Source organism: Sciurus carolinensis, chromosome 1 (assembly GCF_902686445.1).
Source record: "Sciurus carolinensis chromosome 1, mSciCar1.2, whole genome shotgun sequence".
Taxonomy (NCBI): domain Eukaryota; kingdom Metazoa; phylum Chordata; class Mammalia; order Rodentia; family Sciuridae; genus Sciurus; species Sciurus carolinensis.
In genome coordinates, this window is record NC_062213.1 from 23690058 (window position 1) to 23716010 (window position 25953).

The window sequence follows — 25953 nt, forward strand, 5'->3', positions numbered from 1 at the left end:
TTGTTCTAGCAAAGGTGTTAATACAGGAAAAACTACCACCAATAAATTACCCCTAATTAAGGTTGAAATAATCCAGCCCTGTTTTAGGGTCCATGTGCTTTCTGCCCAGGCCCAATAGATGCACTAAATGGAGATGTAATAGGAATCAACACTTCCACCTCATTCAAGTATATGATAATCATAGTAATCTCTGCAACTATTCCATATGTCTCTTTTGTTACTATATGGCAAGAAGAAGAAACTCCAACAGTTCCCTTTTGATTTTTCCTACCCTAACGACCCTTGGTTCATAAATGAGACAGCCAATAGGGGGACACAACCAGCTGTTAACTAGTATATATTCTGGAACTGAGGGAAAATATGGGATGGGCTCACAAACATACTGAGCCCATTAGATTGGAACTTGACCTAAATGCAATTGATCTGTCACTTGATAATCATAAGCCCCACACGCACTTGAATGGGAGACTAGTTAATTGAGTCAAAGTAACAAACTTAAATGTGGACTAATGGTATTTTGGGAATCTAGCTAGCAATGGCAGAGGCAGGGAGATAGTAAGAAAGCATTATTTTACTTAAATTTTTACAGGTGGTTAATCATTTCTTGAACTTCCAAGGGAAAACTTTCATGTTCCTCTAACTAGGGAATATTTGGATGGAAATGTTTAAGAAATAAAGATCAAAGTAACATCACATACTAAGAACTTGGGAACCAAATTGAGATGCATTGTGGTTGGTCAGGACTTTTAATAGTTTTAATTACTGTAAGCAATCTTTTTTTTTTTTTTCATTTACATCTGACCTAAGAATTAAGAGAAGTTATAGATCAATAAAATGACATTTTAAAAACATTTTATTTACACATGAAAAACTGTTAAGTAGTCAAATCACAACAATCTTGCTTTACCTAGATGCAGACATAAAATACAATCTCCTAAATCTGCACAAATAAAGATAAAGGAGAATCATTCTGCCTTTGAAACTCCAGTTTCAAATGGGAGAATGAGAAGTGGCCAAAAGGCTGTAAAAATGTTGGGAATCTGACCAAATCCTGTTCATACATAACTGCAAATTATTTTGGACTATTCATAAGAGATAATGGTTTTCAGAAACATTTTTTAGGCTGGCAAATTTTCAATGTTCAAGTGTGTTATGCCCAATGAAAATAAAGTGTTTTATGCCTAACAAAGCTAATAACTACTCTCTAAAGCAAAGGTTCTCAACATTGTTACCCCAAACTACTAGATTATATTTTATAAAAAAATTTTAGATGTTGATAGACCTTTATTCATTTACTTTTATGTGGTGCTGAGAATCAAACTCAGTGCTTCTCACATGCTAGGCAAGCACTCTACCACTGAACAACCCCAGCCCCCACAACATAGATTATAATCTCATACGTGTAGTTTCATGGCTCCCTTCACCAAATTTTACAGAGAAAGTAGTGATAAGGATTTTAGTGGAGGTGACACAAGGGTAGCCATAGTTCTGAGATTCTTTTAAAATATCTTTAAAAGTAATTTTATCAGAAAAATATATAATTAACCAATTTCAAAGTGTTAACAATTTTAATATTTTAATGACTACTGCATAAACATGTTTTCCCAGCTCTTCAGTTCTAGTTCAGACGCTATTAGTAGGTGATCAGTGTTGAGTAAGTGTAGATGTTTTGTTAGAAATAATGCCTAAAAGGTACACATTTTAGCATATTGAAATGGAAACTTCCACCAAAGTATCCTTGAACTCAACTGAGAATGACAGTTCTGTAGGAATTATAATTGGCTCACATATAAGAAATGTCAGTTATTTTAGCCATGAATAAGAAGTTATTTATGATGTACTTTGTACCTCATCATGATGTTCTAAAGGTAGATTAAGAACCACTGCTTTAAGGTGGCCTCAAGGCAAAGTCAGGAGCTGTTAATTAGATTTTACTTTTCCAATAACTTTATACTTCAATTTTATAGTTCAAAAACATTTGAATCTTGGCCCTGTGAATGATTAAAACAACTGGTGGGGGTGGAAGAAAGACTGAAAGAGACAAGTTTGATTGTTCAATTCCTAATTAAATTGACCCTTACACCAACTCGGACACTAACTAGAACACTATTTTGGGATTCTTGTTCTTGAAGTTAACATTTACATCTAAAAGAAAATTATCATCCCACAGGACAAATGGAATTCAAAACAGGTAAAGGGACTTTTTTCCCTAGGACCTTATAAATAATTGAGAGGTTAAGGAAATCTGAATGAAATGATCTTCAACCAGGAATCCTGTACTTTGCTAGAATATCAGTGCAACAAAGATGAGAGGCACACTGCTACTCAAATACTGGTCTGGGGATGTAGCTCAGTGGGTAGAGCACTCACCTAACATGTGCACAGATCTGGGTTCAATCTCCAGCACTGCAAATTAAAAAAAAAAAAAAAATCAAAACATGCATTTCCTACACACTGTATGCTCCTTTGCAGTAAAAGAGAATATGAAAGAATCAAAGAATATAGGCAAACAGTGTGACAAAGTTCTCCAGATAAGGGCAAAAAATACCTAGGTGACAGCTGAGGAAATGCTCAGGAAAAAACTGCACACTGGAGGATATCTGAGTAATCCAAGAACCTATGTCTAGGGGAATGAATGACCTGATGTTATTGGATGGATATAACCATGTGGAAAACTATACCATGAAGTCCTTCCCATTGTTAATGGTAAATCCTGCAAAATTAAGTCAGATGCAAAAAAACAAAACAAAAAAAACAAGAACATTAATATCAGGAACAATAGTATAATAAACAAATGTAATCATAGCATACCACTGTTCAGAAAAGAACACTGTTGAAAACTCTCTATTAACTCTAGTTGTAATGATGAAGACATGGAATTTGTGATATATAAAAACTAAAATATATATGTCAGAAAAATGGGAGAGTATAGAAGCAAGCACAATCTCCACTCTTGGTAGTAGTAGGTCAAATAATGGATGGAACAAAGGTAGCAATACCCATACAATTTGGAAATGTGAACTTTTAAGTTGAAAGAGGAAATTTCCCCTGCATATCTAATAGGAACTGCCTCTTTTTTGTCACAAGCCTTTTTAGAAGTGTTTGATTTTAAAACCTATTTGCATATAACATTTGGGAGAGTGGGGGAGAGAGGAGACAATAATTTTACAATGAAAAATATCTCCCAAAACCACTAAAAAAGTGCACTCTATCAAACCTAAACCTAACTACTCTTTTAAGCTTACGAATTATTTAACGCAAAAGCATATGGGTCATTATTCATTTATAAAAATAAGTTTAATCTTTAATCATAAATACAGTCTTTAAATTCATTTTTCACACATGAATGTCTTCAAAAGAAGTATCCAAAGCATTCATTATCCTTCTGCATTCTGCTTCTCAGAAAGTACTTCTGAGGTAGATCTGTTCCGGATTCTTATTCTTTTTTTTTTCTTTTTAGAAGCAGGCGATTTTGTGTCCTCTGGTTTTTTCTTTTTCTTCAAACAGCTAAGAGGATTGGGGCCACTTATTTTCTTGCGCTTTTTTCTTCTTCTCTGTTCAGGGTTTTTCACTAAACCCTGTTCCTGTTTGAGTTGCTTGATACTTTCTTTCTCATGCACTGAGACAAGCTGACCTGACTCTATAGCTTTGACAAAGGCAATTGTTTTGGGAGAAGGTTTGTCCAAGACTATAGTGTTCTGAATAATAAACATGAGAGGAATGCCAGGCTTTTTCTTTACTTTCACAGATAAATTCTGATCCTATTAAAAAGAAACACAGAATTATTTAGTTCAAATATGTCAATTAAGTTGACCTAAAGAATCCTAAGAACTTAATGAGGGATATATTAAAAATAAATCACAGGGGCTGGGGATATAGCTCAGTTGGTAGAGTGCTGGCCTTGCAAGCACAAGGCCCTGGGTTCAATCCCCAGCAAAAAAAATAAATAAATAAATGAATAAATAAATCACAAATTTTATTTTTGAAATCAGTATGTTTCATTATGGATGTATTTATGAAAAAGAAAGGTAAACACAAAAATTGGGATCAAACAGTGTAAGGAGCAGTAGTATGAACTGAATTTGTCAATATTTAAGGGCCACAAATGATAAACTAATGCAAAGGTAAATGTGTTTGGAGATTTCCTTCATTCTCACTCTTAAGTATTCTTTGGAAAGGGTCAAGAACATGCAAAGATGGGAGGGGGCCATAGCTCAGTGGTAGAACAATTGCCTAGTACAAGGTTGTGGGTTCAATCCCCAGCATGACAAAAAAAAAAAAAAAATGGTGCTAAGGAAAACAGAAATTAAGACTCATAGATTCTAGATCAGCTTTGCCTCTGTGTAGTTTTACAATTCTGGAAGAATATTTAAGCAAATCAGTGTCCATGTGAACTTCTTAATTACTATCAGCTTCCCTTGAAGAACCCTAAAACAAATCATACATTTCTATCAATAATTCCTCATTCTCATAAAAGAAACTTCAATAACTAAGAGCAAACTCAATATACTTCAGGTTCTCTCATAGTTTCAAATGACAATTGTTTTTATTAACTGAAAATGAAGAGCTTATATTTTTTTAAATCACTTTCAGCTAATTATTTCTTATTATAAAAAGATCCACATATTTAGAAATGCAAAAGTAGTTAAAATGGACTTGTGGTTCAAAAATACCTGTGTTGCCACAAAATAATGATGAGGATTTCCCTCTTCAACCATGGAAAGCAAACATTCTGATCCACTCACTGCATTCTTGAAATGGGGACAATTTCGAACTTGGCATTTCTGTGCAATCAGTTTTGCCCCATATAAATCCTTTCCCAATGTTTCTAATTCCTTTAACACACATCTGAAAAAATACAAACAAAACCAAGAAGAAAAAAATATGCTTTAGTAGTCAACAATTAGAACACACATTTTTCTTTTGTTTACATAAAGCACGTATAAAACACAATACTGAAGTTTTTAAAATGTAAAATACTATTACAATTTGAAATCGTTACAATGCAGCCATTTTAAGATTTGGAAAATGCAGCACCAAGCAGAAAGAATACTAAAATTTACTCAGCACTTATTATGTGCCAGACAGCATGCGCATTGTTTTTATAATTTTTCTTTTTTTTTTCTTTTTCTTTTCTTTTTCTTTTTTGCAGTGCTGGAAATCAAACCTACCGCCTTGCACACGCTAGGCAAGCACTCTGCCTCTGAACTACCTCAGTCTGTTCAAACTGCTCTTTACATAAATTCTTGCTAAACCTCAAAATAACTTATGAAGTTAGGTTATCTAACTGAAATTATTATTTTAGAGCAGCCCATTCTGAGATTTCAAGTAACATGCCCCAATTTAAGCAACTAAGTGGAAAAGTTGAGACATAAATCCAAGAGTTTAGCAACAGATCCTTTGCCCCCCAACCCCCACCGGTGGAATGGGCTATCTTGTTAGGATCCTGGTTTTTTGTTTGTTTGGTACTGGGATCCAGGGGTACTTAACCATTGAGTCACAGCCCCAGCCCTTTTTAAAAAATATATGATTTACAGAGAGGGTCTTGTTGAGTTACTTAGGGCCTTGCTAAATTGCTGAGGATGGCTTTGAACTCACAAATCTTCTGGCCTCAGCCTCCTGAGCCACTGGGATTACAGGCATGCGCCACTGTACCCAGCTGGACCCTGGTTTTAAAAAGACTCTTTTATTTCTTCATGATATACACTCAATTAAAAAAAAAAAAAAAAAAAAAAAGCTCTAAACCCATCAATAAAGGGAGAGTGAGAGGCGATAAGATTGGCCATGTTGATAACTGCAAAAGCTAGGTGAGAGTTTTATTCTACTTTTGTGTTGTTTGAAAATTTCCAGAAGTTTAATTTTTGGGAAAAAAAATGCTGTACAGTATATGTTCGTGGAGAACTTGTCAACCTTTTTTATTTCATGGTGCCATGCTATTAAAATCATAATATTTCTAGCTGGGCATGGTGGTAGTGCCTGTAATCCAGCAACTCAGAAGGCTGAGGGAGAAGGCTCTCAAGTTCAAAGCCAGCCTGAACAACTTAGTGACACCCTGTCTCAAAATAAAAAATAAAAAGGGCTGAGGATGTGGCTCAGTGTTAAGTGCTTCTGGGCTCAATCCTTAGTACCAAAAAAGAAAAAAAACCCATGTTTTTAAATGGTAATATTTCTGTGGTACACAAGACTAATTGGACAAAATGCTTACAGCCCGAAGCAAACAATCCAAAGGTCCAGGCTATCCAAGACCTTGTCTGGCAGCACTGAAGACTAGGGCATCAAGGGCTGGGGATGTAGCTCAGTTGGTAGAGTGTTTGCCTTGCAAGCACCGCAAAAAGGAAGAAAAAAAAAAAGATAAGAGTTAAGGCTGTATAAATACACGACAGAAGAGGCACCAAAAGGTTTCAATTTGGGGCTGGGGATATAGCTCAGTTGGTAGAGTGCTTGCCTCGCAAGCACTAAGGCACTGAGTTCAATCCCCGGCACCGCCCAAAAAAAAAAAAAAAAAAGAGGGGATCTGCAACCCAGTTGAGGCACTGCTTGGGAACTGCTTGAGAGATTTCAAATATGGAAAGCTGTTCATAAAACACTGTTATGTGAACAAGGCAGACGAATAATACAGTGCACACAGTAAAAGCTGTGCACATGCGTGAAAAACACGTTAACCGGGCTATGCAAATACCAGCAACCATCTAGAGATAGGTTTTGTGTGCTGAAAAACGCTACACCTGCCTTTACGACAACCTTAGAAGTAGTTAATGATCTCTACTTTGCATCTAACCAATGTGAGATTGAGAGGGTAAGTAACTTGTCTGAAACCACAGAGCTGATAAGAGTGGGACCAAGATTCCAAGTCAGGTCTCCCTGACTACAAAACACGTGCTCTCACTCTCCAGGCTAGGACACCTGATACTCGCCGTGCACGGGACAAGTGCTCACAAAGAGGATTTCCGATCAACTGCTAGGGCGCCTGCACTTCACATCAACTAACTCCTCGTGGGCGGGGCCTTTCGCACCTTGTGCGCTCACGACGGAGGCCTAGACCACACCCCGCGACCCCTGCGCCTCCTCCCCGGCCCCGCCGGGCCCACCTGGTGGTGCACAGCTGCGTCTCCCCCATAAGGTAGCGGGGCAGCTGCTCCCGCAGCTGGATGCGGCCCCGCAGCGCCGCCTGACAGAAGGTGCCGTCCAGCAGGATCTGGTACGGCTCGCGGACTCCAAAGTTGTTGCGGAAGAAGCCAAGATGCTTCTTGGCGTGTTTCTGCCTGGTGATCTTCATGCCTAGCCGACTCGGACCAAGGCCGCCAGACAGAAAGCCGCAGCATAAGCCTTACGCACGCCCAGCTTCCGCAATGCCGGCTCCTCCCGGAAATGAAGCATCTATGGTCCCGGAAGCAATCGTTTTGACTTTCCCCGACCGGTCTCCTGGTTTACGTCACTCACAGACTGACGGACACTTGGAGTACCGTGCCCGCGCTTTAAGGGGCGGGCTCTCGGGGGCGGGGCTTGTGCCTGCGCGGGAAAATCGCTGGGGTGCGCGATACCGCGCAGGGGCGCACCTTGAGTTGAACCTGTTACTGTAAGTGCCTCGTTTAGGTTATTACCTTGCATGTAGCAAGCCTCTAAAGACTGGCAATATAGGATTAGGTGATAGCATTGAGCCCAAATATGCTTCAGAAACCGTCTTAAGTGATTTACCCAGTTTTACTGCCCTTCCGGTTTTTAATTCCCAAGTGAGAAAAAGAAAGAGGACAATATTGGCAGGGCACGTGGATGCATGCCTGTAATCCCAGCGACTTGGGAGGCTGAGGCAGGAGGATCACAAATGCAAGGCCAGCCTCAGCAATTTAGCAAGGTCCTAAGCAACTTAGTAAGACCCCCTTACATGATTAAATAAAGGTCTGTGGATGTAGCTCAGTGGTAGAGCACCCTGGGTTCCATCCCCAGTACCTCAACAACAACAACAAAAAGCTAGTATTGGACAGCCATGCTTGGGAGGTTTGTAGTGATTGCTTTCCTGTAAAAACGTTAAGCACAATGGTGGACGCGGTGATGCACGCCTGTAATCCCAGCAGCTCAAGAGGCTGAGACAGGAGGATCGCAAGTTCAAAGCCAGCCTCATCAATTTCGGGAGGCCCTAAACAACTCAGCAAGACCCTGTCTAAATAAAATACAAAAAAAGGGCTGGGGATGTGGCTCAGTGGTCGAGTGCCCCTGGGTTTAATCCCCAGTACAAAAAAAAAAAAAAAAGTTAAGCGCAGTTACTAAGGACATGTGGTTCCTTGGTGTGAGGAACCTAGGTCCCCACTTGAAGTTCACATATTCTTACTCTACCCAGATAGAAAATTAATCCCATTCAGGAGCCATATGTCAGAATAAAGGGTCCCACTGTTTTACATCTCCTCTTCCCTTTAAAACCATTTTTAATGACTCAGAGGGAGTGTCCCGGAAGAACTTTCTTTGTGGGGAGAAGGTTACAGGGGATTGACCCCAGGGTGTCTTATCCCTGAGCTACCTCTCAGCTCTTTTGTATTTTGTATTTTGAGACAGGTTCTCCCTAAATTGCACAGGCTGACTTTGAACTTAGGATCCTCCTGCTTAAGTCTCTGGAGTCACTGGGATTACAAATTACAGTATGACCAGGCCCTAGTTCCATTTTAAGAACCCTTTTATGTCCATAGATTCTGACAGGGGGAAACTATACACTGAGCTAATAACAGGAAGGTACAGAACTGATTGAAGGTTTAGAAATTATTTGGTCAATTTGATTAATGAAGAAAGTGAATCAGAAAACTTCAAGTTCCCCCGTGGCTATCTGCTGAGTATCCACTTCAAGGCAAAAATAATCAAAGGAAAGGGAGTATGGAATTTTTCATTTTTATCCTAGCCTGGAATCTGTCCCAGATCTAGTTTTGGCTAAAGATTGAAAGAACTGTCACAGAAAAAATGATTTACAGTGTGATTGAAATGTATTGTTTGCATTTGGGTTTTTATTTCAATATATAGATTTCTGAAATTGGAACTAAAATCTTCTGTAAAGTTAGTCCTGACCTGAATCCCAGCCCATCACTTAGATGACTGCTTTCATTTAACTTAAAATAAATTTAGGAACTGGATGCCATGAAAAATCACTGTAGGATCAGATTCGTGGTACTTGAGTATAATTGCCCACTATTTTCTGATTTGACTCTTCTCTTTATCCCTGTATGCCAACACCCAACCCCAACTATACTGCCCCACAAACAGAAATGATACCACCTCAGCCTGACAAAAATAGTTAAAACCTTTTGAAAAGTAGCCTCACAGATCTACCAGCTCTTTAGCTATTTTTCAGTATGAAGAAAAATGTGGTTCACTAGGGATTTGAGCCACATTCTACTTTGTTGTTCTTGTTTAAATTTACTAAACTACAGCATAATTTTTCAAGGTTTGCATTTAAGACAGTGCCAATTTGCACAACTACCCTTATTGTGAAAACCTGAAGACAGCCTATATTGTTGATTTTCAAGTTTAAAATAAAGTTTTCTATTACTGCAGTGTTTCTTAAAACATGATCCCAGGACTTGCAGAAAAAGCTCTTATTGTGTATGTTTAAAATACCCATTTTGGATTCAAAACAAGTGTTGAGGGAGAAGGGTACTACAGAAGTCTACCTTAATCTGCAGGGGATACATTCCAAGGCACCCCCACAGTAGAGGCCTGAAACTGAGTAGTCCTGAAAACTACATACACTATGTTATTTTTCCTATATCTTCATTCCTATGATGAAGTTTAATTTATAAATTCATGATAGTAAGACATTAACAATAACTAATAATAAAATAGGAAAATTGTCACAATATGCTAATAAATGTTACATGAATGTGATCCCAACCTATCTTATTGTACCATAGAGCCTAGCAACCTCAGCATCAATTTTTTTTTTCTTTATTAACTCGAGAGTTTTCATCTACAAAAAGACAGGTAGTGCATACAGTATTTGGAAAGGAAATGACATTTATTAAAAATATCTTCCCAGGTCATTAGGCTCATTAGTGTTCCTCATGACCTTTTGCAGTAAAGTACCACTGTTTATCCAGTATGATATTTTTATTAAGTGATCCACTTAATACACTTTTGTCCAGATGCCAAATGGCCTAGTAATGGCAAATCAATATTTGGCCACAACCAAGGCAGAAGTCAAATATTGCCATTATTGAATAAACTGTTTAAGTTTATCTAAGTGGATCTAAGTTTAAATTAAACAATTAAAAATTATTATATCATTATTAAAATCTTGATTTAAATGTTTATCTGCATTTATTTTATGCTGAATTTATTCCCGTGACATGAGTTTTTGTTTCTTTAGTCTTTTCTGGGATATCTTTTTCTTCCGAACAACCTCCTCTTCTGGTTTAGGAACAATTTGTTCCTTGTCAGCGAGGATCATCTCAGTGTGGCGGGGAAACTCATGTATGGGTTAATGAGCTCTGTAAGTACAGCGGAGCATCTTGGGTGCTTTGTTCACCTGGATATGTTCAATGACCAGAGAATCTATGTCTAAACCCTGGGCACTCCCCCCAATTCCACCCTTGTAATGCCAAAATGGCACACATGGCTTCTTTAAAGTGACATCTTTTAGGTACTTGGTGGCTTTTCAGATATGCATACCCTTGATGGCCTGCACAGTTTCACAAGTGTTTTTAACGTGAACCTGAAGATTTGAACCTCTTGATTTGAGTAATTTTGTGGAGTTTTCTGGGTCAAGAGAGTAGTGAACCATTTTCACAGTTCACCTCAGGCCGCTTACAGGAAGAACTATTAAAATCTTTAGTAGTCATTGATTTTTTTTTTTAAACGTGTAGTGCAGGAACAGTAATGTCTTAGTATTGCTAGCTGTTAGCTTTTTTCTCAGTGACCAAGTCACTGCACTGGACATTTTCTGTGCCAAATACACATTCACATTCTGCTGAGGCTGTTAGAAGATTCATTTAAAAATTTTTTTCACAATTTTCAAGTTCTTATGATGTCTGGATCAAATATAATTTATAATGAGATGTTATACATGATTCCAAAGATTCTTTTCTTCATGATATTTTGATGAAGACAAATTGACATGAGAGTGATTTATTCTTGAAAGGTGTGACTAATCCCACATAGGACTTTTTCATGAAAGATTTATGGCCTAAGTGGAATTAAATGGGTAAACATTAAATACAATTTATAATGGTTATTCTGTTTCATTTCATAAATAAATGTAAATATGGTTTTGTTCAATTCCATAAACATTAGAGAATTCATCTAAAATATCCATTGTTATTCTGCCTTATATTCATATTTAAATATTTATATTTGTTTACATTCATCAGAAAGATTACTATACTCTTCCTAAATTATCTAGTTAAATGCTCTCTAAATAAACAACTTAGCTAAATAAATATATATTTTAAAACAAGTTAGGGAAACTGCTTTATACTGAGGCATGAAGTTCTTCACTCAGGTCCCCTGGGACAGCCCCCGTCATGGACTGCCTTACTGTGAAATTTCATATCTGTCAGAAAAGTCAGTAGAATTACATCTAAAGTCGATCACATTTGGATAATCTTAATTGTCTAAGTTACAAAAGTAACAGGAATGAGTCAGCCTGTTTCAAGTGGAACAGTAAAAAGCTGTTCATTCCCTCTCCCCTTACCTGTATGATACAGGTTAACAAACTACTGTGCATCCTTCTGCAGCGTTTCCCTGTTCACACCCTTATACCACATGCATACACATGGATGTCCGTGCATGAAGATACTCATGCAAAACTGGAATCGTATTTGATCACTTCTACACATTTTGCTTTTCTCACCTAACAATCCTTATAGTAATGCCCATGCACACCTCCCCAAAGTCAGTTGGCAAAGCTTCCATTCACTATTTTTAATGGTCTAATGGTTGCATGATATTTCTCACAAAGCCACCAAATATAATAAATATGATAAAGAATGTGAATTTTTACTATCTCCTCTTCCCTCGTCCTTTTCCTCCTCCTCTTCCCTATCCTCTTCCCCTTCTCTTCCTCCTCCTTCTTTTAATTTATTATTATTTTTTTTAATTTGCTACTGGCAATGGAATCTACTTTAACGCTGAGTTACATCTGCACCCCTTTTTCTTTTATTTTGAGACAGGACCTTACTCAGTTGCCTCGCCTGACCTGGAATTTGCAATCCTCCTGCCTCAGTCTTCTGAGTTACTGGAATTATAAGTGTGCACCACTTCACCCAGCTCCTCTCTTCCTTGGATCCTGATTTGTATTCTAGACAGTAATGCCAAGATAAAATGATCCATTCTTCAGCCCTCTGTCCATATGATGACGTGCTAGCCAAAGATATGTAAGCATTGCAAGGACTTTTAGGTAATCTACTGAAGGAAGTCAACTTAGCTTGACAGTGGGTGCTTTTGTTCTTTTCCCCTCCTTCCCTTCTTAATTCCTGGAACTGGGGTGTGATGAATGGAACTCCAGTAGCCTATGAGTTCATGAGCAAATGCTGGCAAAGCAGTTAAGAGGGAGGCTAGGTGGTGGCAGCCATGAAACTGCCTGTCCTAACCTAGACTTCCTACCTCTGGATTTGTTTTATTTGAGTAGATAAATAAACTTCTACTTTGGTTTTAAAATCTTATTTTCAGTTTATTTTAGATGCAGCCAAATCCAATCCTAACTGATAAATTTCAAGTTTACTGTAAAAAAGATATAAAATAAGAGAAAGTTTAAACTGACAGATGTATTTGATGAAAACACGTTAACTGGTGTTCACCAGTACAATTGCCCTTTCTTTGAACAGGTTCAACATTCTAGTTTCTAAGATGTCTCTAAAAGGTAGAATATTTTTCAAAGGAAAATAAACCAAATCCTTTACATATCTTGTAGAAGCCATCTTGACATTCATTTCTTTTGAAAGCATAAGCAGTTTGATTTGAATTTATTTCAGCAGGATGCATCTCTAGTAGGGACATATTAGCTAAATAAGAACCCCAGATACCTGGTCAAGAAAGAGCTAGGAAATGTCAGTGTCACTCTTTGTCAATTGATAAAACCAAGCAGGATTTCTGTGTATCAGCCCTGTCACTGTCGGTTAGCTCTTCCTTCAAGTCAGATGACAAAGGAGAAAACATGACTCTTAGAAAAAGATTTCAAGGAAATTTCTATTTGTCAAGGCTCTCCCCATCCCCCAACCTCAACCTCAAACTGGGATTGGGTACTTTACCACTGAGTTGCATCCCCAGTTGTTTTTTTTAAATCTTATTTTGAGACACTAAGTTGCTGAGGACCTCACAAACTGCTGAGACTGGTATCCAACTTGAGAGACACGGGGATTACAGGTGTGCAGCACTGCTCCTGGTTGCCAAGGATATTTCTAAACCAGACAGTATCCAGGAAGTGCCCAACACTACATATCATCGGATGACTCTTGTCTGATGACTATAAAATTAGACTAACAAGTTTGTTGTAATGTTCATTTAGATGAAACCATACTTACAGAGAATACTACCAAGTTGGGTAAATCAAAAGGAATTCAGTGTTTGAGTACAAGGGATTTGAATAGTTGGCATGTTACTACGCAATGTTTAATGATATTGAAGTGGTGAAAACAAACAGTAGCAGAGAAGCTCAAAAAGTTAAGAAGTATCAGCAATGAGAAAAATATCTTTAATGCAACACAAATGGCCACTTGAAGTTTATTTAAATTGTAACTGAAACTGGTGGAGAAGTTCAGACTATAAGGGGTCATTCATTTTAACCTATCAAAGCATGTTAGAAGATTAATGAATTCTTATAAAATTACTCTAGGTAAGCAAATATTATTACTGTTACCTAAAGGAGTTTAAATATTGAAAATTATGTCAGATTATACCTTTAAACATTTTCTGAAAACACCATTTATTTATATTGAACAAAATGTTGAAGACACCTCTTTCACTCTTGGTTTCATATATATATTTTTAAGCAGCAGGAAATCTACAGGGCAGAAATTGAACTTCTGACAGCAAGAAATTAAACATGCTTTCAATAATCCAGTAGACTATTATTTTAAAGTCTAGTATTTATAATTGAATTACACCAATACAAGGTATTAATTACATTATTATACAAAATAAAAGTCATTCAAAATCTCAGACTTTTTCAATGCAAGATTACTTTGTTGTAATACAAGTTGGTAAGTCATAAATCAAAATACTGGGATAACAGGTCAAATGTCTTTTTAAAAATTATTATTGTAGCAAACGTGTAGACATGCCCACATGCTGAGTCTTATGTTTAAATGAGTTTTTTTTTTTTAATTCGCTTGACTTTACCCTTTTTGTTGTTCCTTTCATAATGCTGAACAAATCACTTAGCTCCTCAAAGTTTAACAACCTCCCACATATGGACACATATGAACACAAAAGGAGGCACAGGACCCAGACTGATCCCAGAGTAAAAATAAAGACTTTTTCCATGATTGGGGAGAGGTTTTGTTTTTTGGTTTTTTTTTTTTTTTTTTTTTTTGCAATAAACAAAAATTGCTACTGGCAACTATTTTGAGATTACAGTGGTAGCTATTCTATGAACAGAACCAAGACATTGCAAAGGACAGAGTGGAGAGAATCATAAAGGTATGGAACTGGTGTCTTTATGCTGCTTCATTTCCAGTATGTCCTGTTCTCTGAAAACCCTGCTAGGTGATAGAGTACAGTACCTTTTTGTTTAATTCAAAATGTTTTCTTGTTTGGTTTTGATTACTTAAATCCAAAGCATTCTTGATGGATTTGTGTCAAATCAAGGCAAAATACTTTCAAAGCTTTTGCTGTAAATGATAGAATTATCTGCACGAACACATTGATTTAAAGATATTTAACACATACATCATTTTTTTTATCCTTGACAACACAGTGAAGAGATTTGGACCCAGAAGAAAATGTTGCTATAGCTATTTTCAATTATTTGCCAGAGACATATTTTTACACTTGACTAAAATATTAAGTGTTTAGGTCTTAAGTCAAATGATTTTCTTTGGCCAAATGAAAAGTGTATTGATTTAATCTTGATCTTTAAGTTTACCCTATTTATATATTTGCTATGGTTCGAATAAGTGTCTCCCAAAGACTCATGTGTTAACCTGTGGCACTATTGGAAGGTGGTGGAACCTTGATGTGTTGGGGCCTAGTGAATGCAGTTATGTCATTGGAGCTGTGCTGTTGAAGTGGTGACGGGGACCTGTCCTCTCTTCTCCTCTCCCTTTCCTCCCTCCCTCCCTCCCTTCCTTCCTTCCTTGCCACCATGAGGTGAGCAGGCTCCTCTACCACATATTCTTGCCACCACAGGCTCAAAGCAACAGGGTATAATAACCATGGACTAAAATCTCTAACACTGTGAGCCAAAATAAACCCTTGTGTGTGTGTGTGTTGGGGGAGGATTGGGGATTGAACCCTGGACCTCATGAGTACTCTACCACGGATTGCATCCCAAGCCCTTATTTTTAATTTTGAGAGAGGATCTCACTGAATTGCCTAGGCTGGGCTTAGAATTTGCCATCCTACGTCAGCCTCCTGAGTAACTAGGATTATAGGTGTTGCTACTACATCTGGCCTAACCTTTCCTCTTAAGTTGATTATCTTAATTTATCTCAGGTATTTTTTAATTGTTTTTGTTCTATTTAGTTGTACATGACAGCAGAATGCATTTTGATTCATTATACACAAATGGGGTACAACTTTTCATTTCTCTGGTTGTACACAATGTAGAGTCACACCACTCGTTTAATCATACATGTACATAGGGTTATGATATTTATCTCAGTTCACTATCTTTCCTTTCATTTCCCTCTATACAATCCAAAGTTCCTCCATTCTTCCTTTACCTGCACCCCCCCCCCATCATGTGTCAGTATCCACCTATCAGAGAAAACATTTGGCCTTTGGTTATTTGGAATTGGCTTATTTCACTTAGCATGATTCTCTAACTCCATCCATTTACCTGCAAATGCCATAATTTTATTCTTCTTTATGGCTGAATAATATTCCATTGTGTATGTATACCACAGTTTCTTTATCCATTCATCTATTGAAGGGCATCTAGTTTGGTTCCACAATCTAACTATTGTAAATTGAGCTGCTATAAACATTGTTACTGTAGTATTCTGATTTTAAGTCCTTTGGGTATAAACCAAGGAGTGGGAGAGCTGCGTCTAATGGTGGTTTCATTCCAAATTTTCTGAGGAATCTCCATACTGCTTTCCAGTGTGGTTGCACAATTTGCAATCCCACCAGCAATGTATGAGTGTACCTTTTTTTTTTTTTTTTTTGTGTGTGTGTGTGTGTGTGGTGCTGGGGATTGAACCCAGGGTCTTATGTTTGCAAGGCAAGCACTCTACCCACTGAGCTATATCCCCAGCCCCCAAGTGTACCTTTTTTCCCACATCCTTACCTCCTTACCAACACCTTTTTTTACTTGTATTCTTTGTAAGAGTGACTGAAAGTCAACTATTGTTTCTTCTGACTTTTCATGTTTAATTTTCTTTCATTTTTTTCTCTCTTCCTTCTTCTCCTTCTCTCCCTTTTTGGCACTGGGTATTGAACTGAGTCACATCCCAAGCCCTTTTTATTTTTTATTTTGAGACAAGTTCTCGCTAAGTTATTAAGGGCCTTGCTAAATTGCTGAGGCTGACCTCAAACTTCTAATTCTCCCGACTCAGCCTCCTGAGTTGCTGGGATTATAGGCATGTGCCACTGCATCCAGCTCTATATTTAATTTTAATCTTAGACCTAGTGCATCTGTTATTATGGTACCATAGAGTTTCTTGGGGAGAGGAGATGAGACAGTTATTGACTTTTTTTCACCCATTTTCATAGATTGAGGGGTTTTGATCCTTGTGCATGAGTAGTGTTGGAGGTTAGAGTTCCTAATTCTCCCTATAGGAGATGCCATAACCATCACATAAAAAATATATCCTTCTTAAGAGAACACACGAAGATAATAAGCTGTTAGTCTGATTTTTCAACTACAATAAAAAACACAGAAGAAGGAGGAAGAGGAAGATGAAGGGGCGAGGAGAAGAAAAAGAATGACAAGGAGAAAGAAGAAGGAAGAAGAAAGAAAATATCTTTGTGCCTCTTTACCAGAAGACAATCTGCACAGAAGACATGAAAATACAGACCATTACACAACATTACACAATCTCTCTCTCTCTCTCTCTCTCTCTCTCTCTCTCTCTCTCTCTCTCTCTCTCTCTCTCTCCCCCTCCCCATTATACAATCTCTTGTTACAACTTATTCATTTGACAATGGTGCTTTGTTGCTTCCTTTGTTTCTGATATGTACTGGAGAGTATCCCCACATCATTCTATACTATGAATGTACAGTTTCTTCCAGGAATTATGAGAAAGAGAAGGGTCATATTACTTTCCATCAAGTTCCTTCACACCAAGGCAGGAACAGATGCTAAGTTTGTCTACAGAGGTTGGCTGGGAGCCCTAAGTAGAAATGCTCCATGTCTTTTTGCTCCATTGCGGAATGCATTGCTCAGTTCAGGCCCAAGACTCTCAGATGTTTGAAGAAATCATGCCTTTCATAGAGATCTGAAAGTGGGTAACATCTGAGTAGAAGTGAATTAAAATTTTTAAAAAATCTTTTGACTCATCTGAATACTGAATAGAAATAAAGTGACATTTAAAAAATTGTTTGGCTCCTATTTGGTGTCTCGATTCTTTCATTCCATTGACTTGAAAGGGATTTAAGGAAGATGTTGCTTAATGAGGGAAAGCAGCAGTTGTATCACTGGCTGGTTCTTAAGAAGAGACTGGTCACAGTCTGGCATTCACCGGGCCATGTTTTCTTAGTGGGCAGAGTTATTCCACAAAGCAAAACTGGGCAGACAGTGTAATAGCTTACTTTTTCACACAGGTATGGCAGGCCATCCTCTGTTTCCTTCCCCATGTGGTCATCACATATGGGCTCCGTGAGTGGCTCTTTATGGAAGGATCTCAGCATCCTCTCACTTTTTGCCTTTAACTAAATTTGAAACATTTCTAACAAACATAGAACTACACTAAAAACTTTCATTCCTGTGACAGAGAATGATGAACATATTGTTGGAATACAGTGTGAATTTATTTTTTCCAGGAAATGAATATTCACAATGAAATTAATGCCTTCGATATTAAACTCTCAGGGTTGCAGAAATATAATTTAATGGTTGTGACCAACCATTTTTGGGTGATCAAATATATTCAGAATATTCAGTATCGAATTTCTTATTTCCTTTCTTCTGCATATTTTAAAATTTATTTTGCTCTTTTTCCCCTTGGATTCTAAGGAAACTTAGATTATTGACTTGAGACATTTCTTGATTTTTCTTTTGTCTGAATATTGTTGCATCTCATACGGCCACTTCTGCTTTCTTTTGATTAATGGTTGCTTGCTACATAGATGTTTAGCTATTTATCTCTCAGCCCTAATGAAGCTATGTCCCACAAATTTTGATATTTTATATTTCCATATTCATCCAGTTCAGTGTGTGTGTGTGTGTGTGTGTGTGTGTGTGTGTGTGTGTATTTTAATTTCTCTTGGGGTCTCCTCTTTGATCTGTGAATTATTAGTAATGTATTGTTTAGTTTTCAAGTATTTGGAAATTTCCCTGTTATCTTAATATTTTGATTTCTTGTTTGAATTGACTGTGGTTGTTGTTGGAGACCATACTCTGAATGATTTCAATTCAGATATCACTTTATTGAGGTTTAAACTTGTTAAAGTTTGTTATGATTCAGGATATGATATATATGTTCCATGGATACTTGAAAAGAATGTACATTCTGTACTTCAAGTATTTGTTAACTGTCAATTAGATCTTGATGGATGGTATTGCTGAGCTTCTTAAATTCTTATTTTCTCCCTAGTTGCTCTATTAATTATTGGGAGAAGTGAATGAACATCTCTAACAGCTATTTCAGATTTGTCTATTTGTCCTTTCAGGGCTGCTGTTTTTTTTCTTCACATACATTCTCATTTGTTGCTGGGGTTTGCTCATTCAGAACTGCCATGTGTTCTTGGTGATTCACCATGTTATGACTATTTATTGTCTCCTTCTGTCTCTGGTGATTTTCTTGTGTCTGAATTTTGCTTTATCTGATATTAATATGGCCACTCCTGCTTTCTTTTGATTAATGACTGCTTGCTATATTTTCTCATCATCTTATTTTCAGTGTGCTTAAAGCATATTTAAAGTGAACTTCTTGTAGACAGTTATGATTAGGTCATGTTCTACCCATTGTTGTCTTTTAATTGGTATATAGGAACATTTATATTGATGTAATTTATTGATATATTTGGGCTTAGGTCTGCCATTTTATTTATTTTTCTATTAAATCTTTTTGTTTGTATTTTTTCTTGCATTCCTGGGAATTAAACATGTTTTGATAGTTTATATTAATCTATCCATGGTATTTTTGAGTGTATCTCTTTGTAAAAGCTTTTTGGTGACTTCTCTGGGTAGTGTAACTGTTACAGTTTGGTGTCATGTCATTTTACTAGTTTGAGTCAAATGTGAAAACTTTACTTCCATATATGTTCCTTAGCTGTCCTTGTTTATGACTGCCTTAAATATTTCCTCTATGTCCACTTAGAACCATACTAGGCAATTTTATAATTTTTGCTTTGACCTTCAGAAACAGTTCAGAAAACATAAAAGCAGAAAAAAAAAGACTATTATAACTACCCAGAAGAAAAGACTATGATAATTATCCACTTACAAGGTCAAGAATGGGGATTTATTCCTTATTAATATATTTTTTCTGGTGCTGGGGATGGAACTCAACTCATAACTGTTGTACCACTGAGCCAAGTGGAAAATGATATATAATGGGGATGGGGGTGGGTGGGGAGTGAGAGAATGGAGGAACTTTATGTAGAAGGAAATGAGAGGGAGGGGGGTTTGAAAAACGGTGGAATGAGACAGGCATCATTACCCTATGTACGTGTATGATTACACGAATGGTATGACTCTACATGGTTTACAACCATAGAAACGAAAAGATGTACCCCATTTATGTACAATGGATCAAAATGCAGTCTGTAAAAAATTAAAAAAAAAAAAGAATAGAGATTGAAATCATTTTCACATAGGAGATGACACAGAAATGCAAACAATTTTATTACAGCCTTCTGCCCAATTAAGGCTGACTCAACATTTAAAAAGGTCTAGCGCGGCAAGGTGGCACAGTCCTGTAATCCCAGCATCTCCGGAGGCCGAGGCTGAAGGATCACAAGTTCAAGGCCAACCTCAGCAACTTGGCAAGACCCATTCTCACAATTAAAGAAATAAAAAGGGCTGGGGATGTAGCTCAGTGGTAGAATGCTTGCCCAACAAGTGCAAGATCCTGGATTCAATACGCAGTACCGCAAAACAATGACAGAACAAAACAAAACACAAAACGATCTACTTTCCTCTTTGAGCAACGAGAAAGGACAGTGCGCATGCGCACATGACTCCGCCGGGAAAGGAGGTCTGGATGGAGAAGGGAGGCGTGGCTCCACACTGGCCTCTCACCGGCTCCGCCCCTCAAATAACGACACGAAAGATTTATACTTCCGCTTCCGGCAATTCACGTTTCTCTTTCTTCCTGTCTGGCTGGAAAGATGGCGTCCCGCAAGGAAGGTGCCGGCTCTACCGCCACCTCTTCCAGCTCCTCTGCGGGCGTGGTTGGGAAGGGCAAAGGCAAAGGCGGCCCTGGAGATTCGGCCGTGAAGCAAGTACAGATAGATGGCTTGGTGAGTGAACTTCCGTCACCACAGGCCCACGTGGGGAGCGCAGTTCCCAGCCTGATCGCTCCCGACCTGCTCTTGCTGCCTTCCCTTTCGGCTTCGTGAGGCCGGGCCCAGATTTTCCCCTAGTACTCTTGTCTTTCCTTTTCACTTTTTGTTCCGCAGGCGCTACTGCCACCTCTGTCTTCTGATGGGGGGCAGTTGGGGGCCGAGAAAAGGAGCGTAAGTGTGTATGTGACACATACTTGAGGTCTTCTTTTGAGATGTCTGGGAAAGGGGAGTTGGAAATCAGGCTTCTGGGCACAAGCAGTTGACCGAAGTTATGGAGAAGGATTTAGGACCCTAGTTTAGGGCTCTGAAAAGGAGAGAGTGAGGGAAACCACATTGCTTCTTGCCTGGGTATGACACCTGTTGCTTCTCAAGAAGAGATTTACCTTGTAGTCACTCTTTTGAGCCTGTAGTTCAGCGCTTTACCTGAAATCGAATAATTATAATTAAGTCTTTTGTGGTGTTAATTCTGAACTACATAAAATGCCTCAAAGAATAGCCTTTAGTGGTTAGGATTCATGAATTAGGGCATCTTATGGAAATACTGGATAAGGGAATGGACAGATCTAGAATACTGTGAAATTTTATTTCTATTTGTAAGCAAAGTGCATTTGTAGAAATTTTTAGCTTTAAAAGTATTTTTCCTAGTTCTCTTGAAAAAACAAAATCCTTTTCTCTTTTTCTATTAGTGAAGACCTTAAACATTTATAATAAGTATTTTAAATTCATGTGTAAATTGTAATTGCAGGAACAATGTTTAAGTGGAAATTACTGATAATTTCAATTCAGCATATAGTTGAATTTTTGAACTGACCTAAGTAAACTATTAAAAAAGGTAGTTTGGTGTTGAAGGACTCATTCAACCCTGTCATCCACTAGCTCTGGGACCTTGGCAAGGTTAACTTTTCTAAGCCTCACTTTCTTCATTTGTCAGGTGGGGATGAGAACTATCTGTGACAGAGCTCTTGTTTGGAGTAAGTGAAAAAACTTACGTGGGATCTGTACTAATCACTTAAACTAGTTGGTTGTAATTGAGTTCAGTGTCTTTGGAGGGCAGAGTTTGAAAGATGCAGGCAAAAGGTTTACTTCGGAATGTTAATCTATTTCCCATAATATTTTGAACAATAATTTTTTTACTTATAGATGTTTTTGGCTTTCACTGGCTCATTGGAGGGGAGATGCGTGTTCTGGAATAAATGACATATCTTTAGAGATTGCAAATTATTGGGTGGACTTGAATTATACTTGCAAAAGTAAACACCACTTATTCACTTAGGATGTTTAAGTCGTTTCTTAGTAAATTTACTTATGCTTCAAAATCATTCTTTGAATTATTTGGTTCTTTGAGCTGAAAAAGGCAACAGGTATGTGGTATGAATCTATTTGTTGGAGGTATATTATTCAGAAAATATTTTAGGACATTCTTCTAAGTGGTAAGCACTTTCTAATATGGGACGGTGATAAAAGCACAGCAGTATGTCCCCCTACTACTCTAAGAGAGACTGTTGAATAAAAAGATTACTGCAGGTGAACTAGACTGGAAATGTTTTGAGTTTCACAAGCCGGCAGTAGGCTTAGGAAGATCAAGAGACCTAGTCTCTTTTGTGACTTCACAAATATTTTTTATCAGTTCTCACAATTGATTAGTGCTAAGAATTATTTTTCTTTATAAGAGATTGAAAATATTTAAATGTTGATTTATTGATTTTCTGTGAAAGATATCTTTCCAGTGATGAAAACATTCATATCTACCTCAAAAGGGACTCTTTTTTTATTACATTACCAGGTAATTTATATTAAAAATTGGAAGCTTATCAGTGATCCTAATTCAGTCATATAAAAGGGGCCTTTAAGGTTATTTATTTTTGATTTAAGAAAAGCTCAATGAATTACCTCTTATTCACAGTACCTCTTTGCTTTTGTTCACTGCCAGTTAGGTAAGTATTAACAAAATAAATTTTGAGTACTTTTTTCATCTCTGCATACATGTGTTTTTCAATCATTGAAACAATTTTAAGCCGCTAGATTATGATGGTAATGACAAGGTTCTTGATTCTTAATCACTCATATTTTAATCATGAGTATTTCACATAACTAGTTACCGTAATTCATCTCGGAAATGTTTAAATTGTACCTATTCAATGCCAGATACTGTGCTAGGTTTAGAGATTACTTGATTAACATTGTTTTCTTAGGGAAACAATATTACATATTGGCTAGAAGAATGCTGAAGGCAGACCTGGATTCAGATTTTATCATCATAATAATTACTATTATTGTTATTATTTCTGGTTCTGGAGATAGAACTCAGGGCCTCATGCATTTTAAGTACATGCTCTGGTACTGAGCTGCACTACTGCTTTCTGGATTCATATTCTTATTTGGGCAGTTAACAAGACCTTGGGCAAATTATTTAAACTTTCTGGGCCTCAGGTTTATCCTTTGTAAAATGGGTATGGTGATGAAGAGGTTACCTCATAAGTTAGCTTTCAAAATTGAGAGATATGTAAGTACTTAGTAAAGTACCTGTGTAGTAGTAAACAGGTTACTGTCACTGTTTTTGTTATTTTTATTAATATTACTCTTTCTCAAGTCATGCTAAATGCCACCTTTGTCAGTGTAGATTGGAATTGTAGAGAATGCTGAACTGATAATCAGGAAACATTTTTTCTAGTCCATATCCACTAGTAATTAACAATACTTTTATAATTGTTTTACTTGAAAGCTGCATTTCCTCATCCACAGAATGATTGACATTGTCCCTTTCAATTTTAATAGTTTATACGATTTCCTACATTCTTTTCATTTTTTCCATATCCAAATCCTGAGGATTGTCGCTTGTCTTTGGCCCATTCACCATTATACCTCACAGGGTGCTTAGTCCTCATCTTTTATGTTGGCTTCTTCCTCATCACTGAATGTTGGAGAGCCTCAGGGTTTGAATTTTGATTTTTCATAAGCTTTGCTTGACATAGGTAATGTAATGAAATAGATAAACCTATGTGCTCTGGAGCTGAGCTGCTTTGGTTTGAATCCCAGCTTGAGCTGAGTGACATTGGGAAAGTTATTTAATCTCTTTGTATTTCATTTTTCCTGAGTTGTTTTGAGAATTAAAATGGACTCCCTGTGTCAATAACTAGAATATCCCTTCTCCTGACTTTAAATATTATATACTCTGATAACTCCTAGATTTGTATTTCTTGTCAGACATTACTCTCATTTGACATCTCTGTTTGGATATGTCATAGGCATCCTAAATTGAGCGTGTTTGAAACAGAATTATTAAATTTTTCTTCCTCTCACCCCCTCATTGTTCTTATCTCAGTCTCTTCCATCTTTGTCAATATAACTGCCATCTATCTGTTCTCACCTCCATTTGTTCTTTTTCTTCTGCAGTCAATACAAATTCTGTTATTTTACTGCCAAAATATATTAAATCCATCTGTCTTTCCCACTTATATGCCACCAACCTTATATACTTAGAATGAAATCCTGGCTTCCTATTGTGGTATTCAAGCTTCTGTTTTTTTTTTTTTTTTTTTTTTCCTTTTCCATACTCACTCACTCCCTCCCTTCCTCCCTTCCTCCCTTCCTCCCTTCCCTCCCTTCTTTTCTTCCCGCCCTCCCTCCCTCTCTCCTTCCACTGGGGATTGAACTCAGGGCTCCTTTACCACTGAGCCACATCCTCAACTCTTTTTTATATTTTATTTAGAGACAGGGTCTTGCTGAGTTGCTTAGGCTTTACTAAATTGCTGAGACTGAACTCTCAATCTTCCTTCCTTAGCTTCCTGAGCTGCTGAGATTTACAGGCATGTGACACCATGTCCAGCCAACTCTATACTTTCTTCTAGGCTGTAGTCACAAGAACTTTTTTAGTTCCTTGTTTTTGCCACTCAGTACTTTTAAATATTTCTTTCTCCTTTGTGGTTACTTTTGATTCTTTGTTCTCAGTTTTAACATCACCATCTCTAGAAAAGCCTTGTCTAACAGCCCTATCAAAATAACTTTTCTCCCTATCACACCACCCTATATTTCCTTCATTTTCCATAACCTGTAACTGTCTTGTTTCCTTATGTGTCTTCTCTACCAGCATGTAAGCTGCTTAGGTTATGGAGAATACTTTCTGCTTGTTGTATCCCTAGTGCAGAACTTGTTAACTGGCATATAGTAAAAAAAGTTAATTAATACATGATTCTGTTTTATTTTGCGCAATTCCTAAAGTCCTGATATCTTACATAAATTATTTTAATGATGTCTTGAGTATTTTTTCTTGGTTATCTTCAGTCCTCTTCATACTTTCATTGAAACATTCATTTAATGTCAGGGTTCATTACTTCCTTCACTATTTGTAGTGACTTTCCAGTGAATGCAAGACCCATCAAGATGTTCTTGTTTCTTGCTTCTCTGTTTAGGTTTATTTCTTACTCTTCCCAAGCTTCATAAGAACTGTACATTGTAGCTGCACAGGTCTTTTTCACTTTTCCTTGAATAAATCACTCACAGTTTTTCTATTTTATGTTCATTAAGTTTTTTTTCTGTTCGAAATCCTATTTCTCTTATAGTCATGTATTGAATAAAAATGTGACTTGATGGACTTATTCCATTTTCTAAATTCATTGTATAGTTTAATTTGAATCTGTGTGCTCCAGATGTGTTCTATTTTTGATTCATTTAACATAATTTATGGATTGCCTGTTATATGCCAGATCTAGCTTTATTAGATGCTATTGATACTGATGAGGAAGATTGCTATGATCCCTACTCTTATGATCATTCTCAGCCATGAATAAGCATGGAGGATTCCAGAGATTAATTTTATACTATATTTAGCCTGATATTTGATCACATTTCTATCTGGCATATTAATAGCAGTGTATACCAGTTTTTCTTCTCGTATTCTTCTCCTCCTTTCCTGCCTTTAATTCTGTCACATCAGCTCTGCAGTATCTGTAATATTTCCTTTCCCAGATTGAAAATTTCAGCTCTTTTTTAGTTCCTTGTGTTCTTTTCTTGGCCTTCATTTTTTTCCTGTTGAAATCAAAGAACCATCTGTATTTGTAGTTTTTCATTCTTTTCATTTCATTACTATTAGAATCTGCCATCATCAGTTCCCTGAATTAATTTTTTTGAAAAAAGATCAATAACATTAGC

General features: G+C 37.2%; 2 protein-coding genes and 1 pseudogene across 3 annotated transcripts in view; 1 reads left to right on the forward strand and 2 right to left on the reverse strand.

The window, feature by feature from the left end:
- Nucleotides 1–3373: 3373 nt before the first annotated feature.
- Nucleotides 3374–7368, reverse strand: Utp23 (UTP23 small subunit processome component). The gene is made up of 3 exons (XM_047558082.1): nt 7089–7368; nt 4674–4848; nt 3374–3761 (listed from the first exon to the last, which is right to left on the reverse strand). The coding sequence occupies exons 1-3, from the start codon at nt 7274–7276 to the stop codon at nt 3378–3380; spliced, it is 747 nt and encodes a 248-aa protein (XP_047414038.1). The 5' UTR covers nt 7277–7368; the 3' UTR covers nt 3374–3377.
- A 2944-nt stretch (nt 7369–10312) lies between these two features.
- LOC124959394 (60S ribosomal protein L17-like) lies at nt 10313–10759 on the reverse strand (annotated as a pseudogene).
- A 9846-nt stretch (nt 10760–20605) lies between these two features.
- Eif3h (eukaryotic translation initiation factor 3 subunit H) overlaps nt 20606–25953 on the forward strand; it is a 96488-nt gene continuing 91140 nt past the window's right edge. For both annotated transcript variants that reach the window (XM_047565876.1, XM_047565886.1), the window contains exon 1: nt 20606–20760. In XM_047565876.1, the coding sequence (XP_047421832.1) occupies nt 20629–20760 (132 nt within the window). In that variant the 5' untranslated portion in view covers nt 20606–20628. The remainder of the gene's footprint in view (nt 20761–25953) is intronic.

What these genes read in the sequence shown, in the direction of transcription:
- Utp23 (XM_047558082.1), bottom strand. Translation starts at nt 7,276, where the DNA reads ATGAAGATCACCAGGCAGAAACACGCCAAGAAGCATCTTGGCTTCTTC. An exon ending in ACGCAGCTGTGCACCACCAG is followed by an intron (nt 4,849 to 7,088) that starts GTGGGCCCGGCG and finishes GTATTTTTTCAG; the next exon opens with ATGTGTGTTAAAGGAATTAG. An exon ending in ATTATTTTGTGGCAACACAG is followed by an intron (nt 3,762 to 4,673) that starts GTATTTTTGAAC and finishes TCTTTTTAATAG; the next exon opens with GATCAGAATTTATCTGTGAA.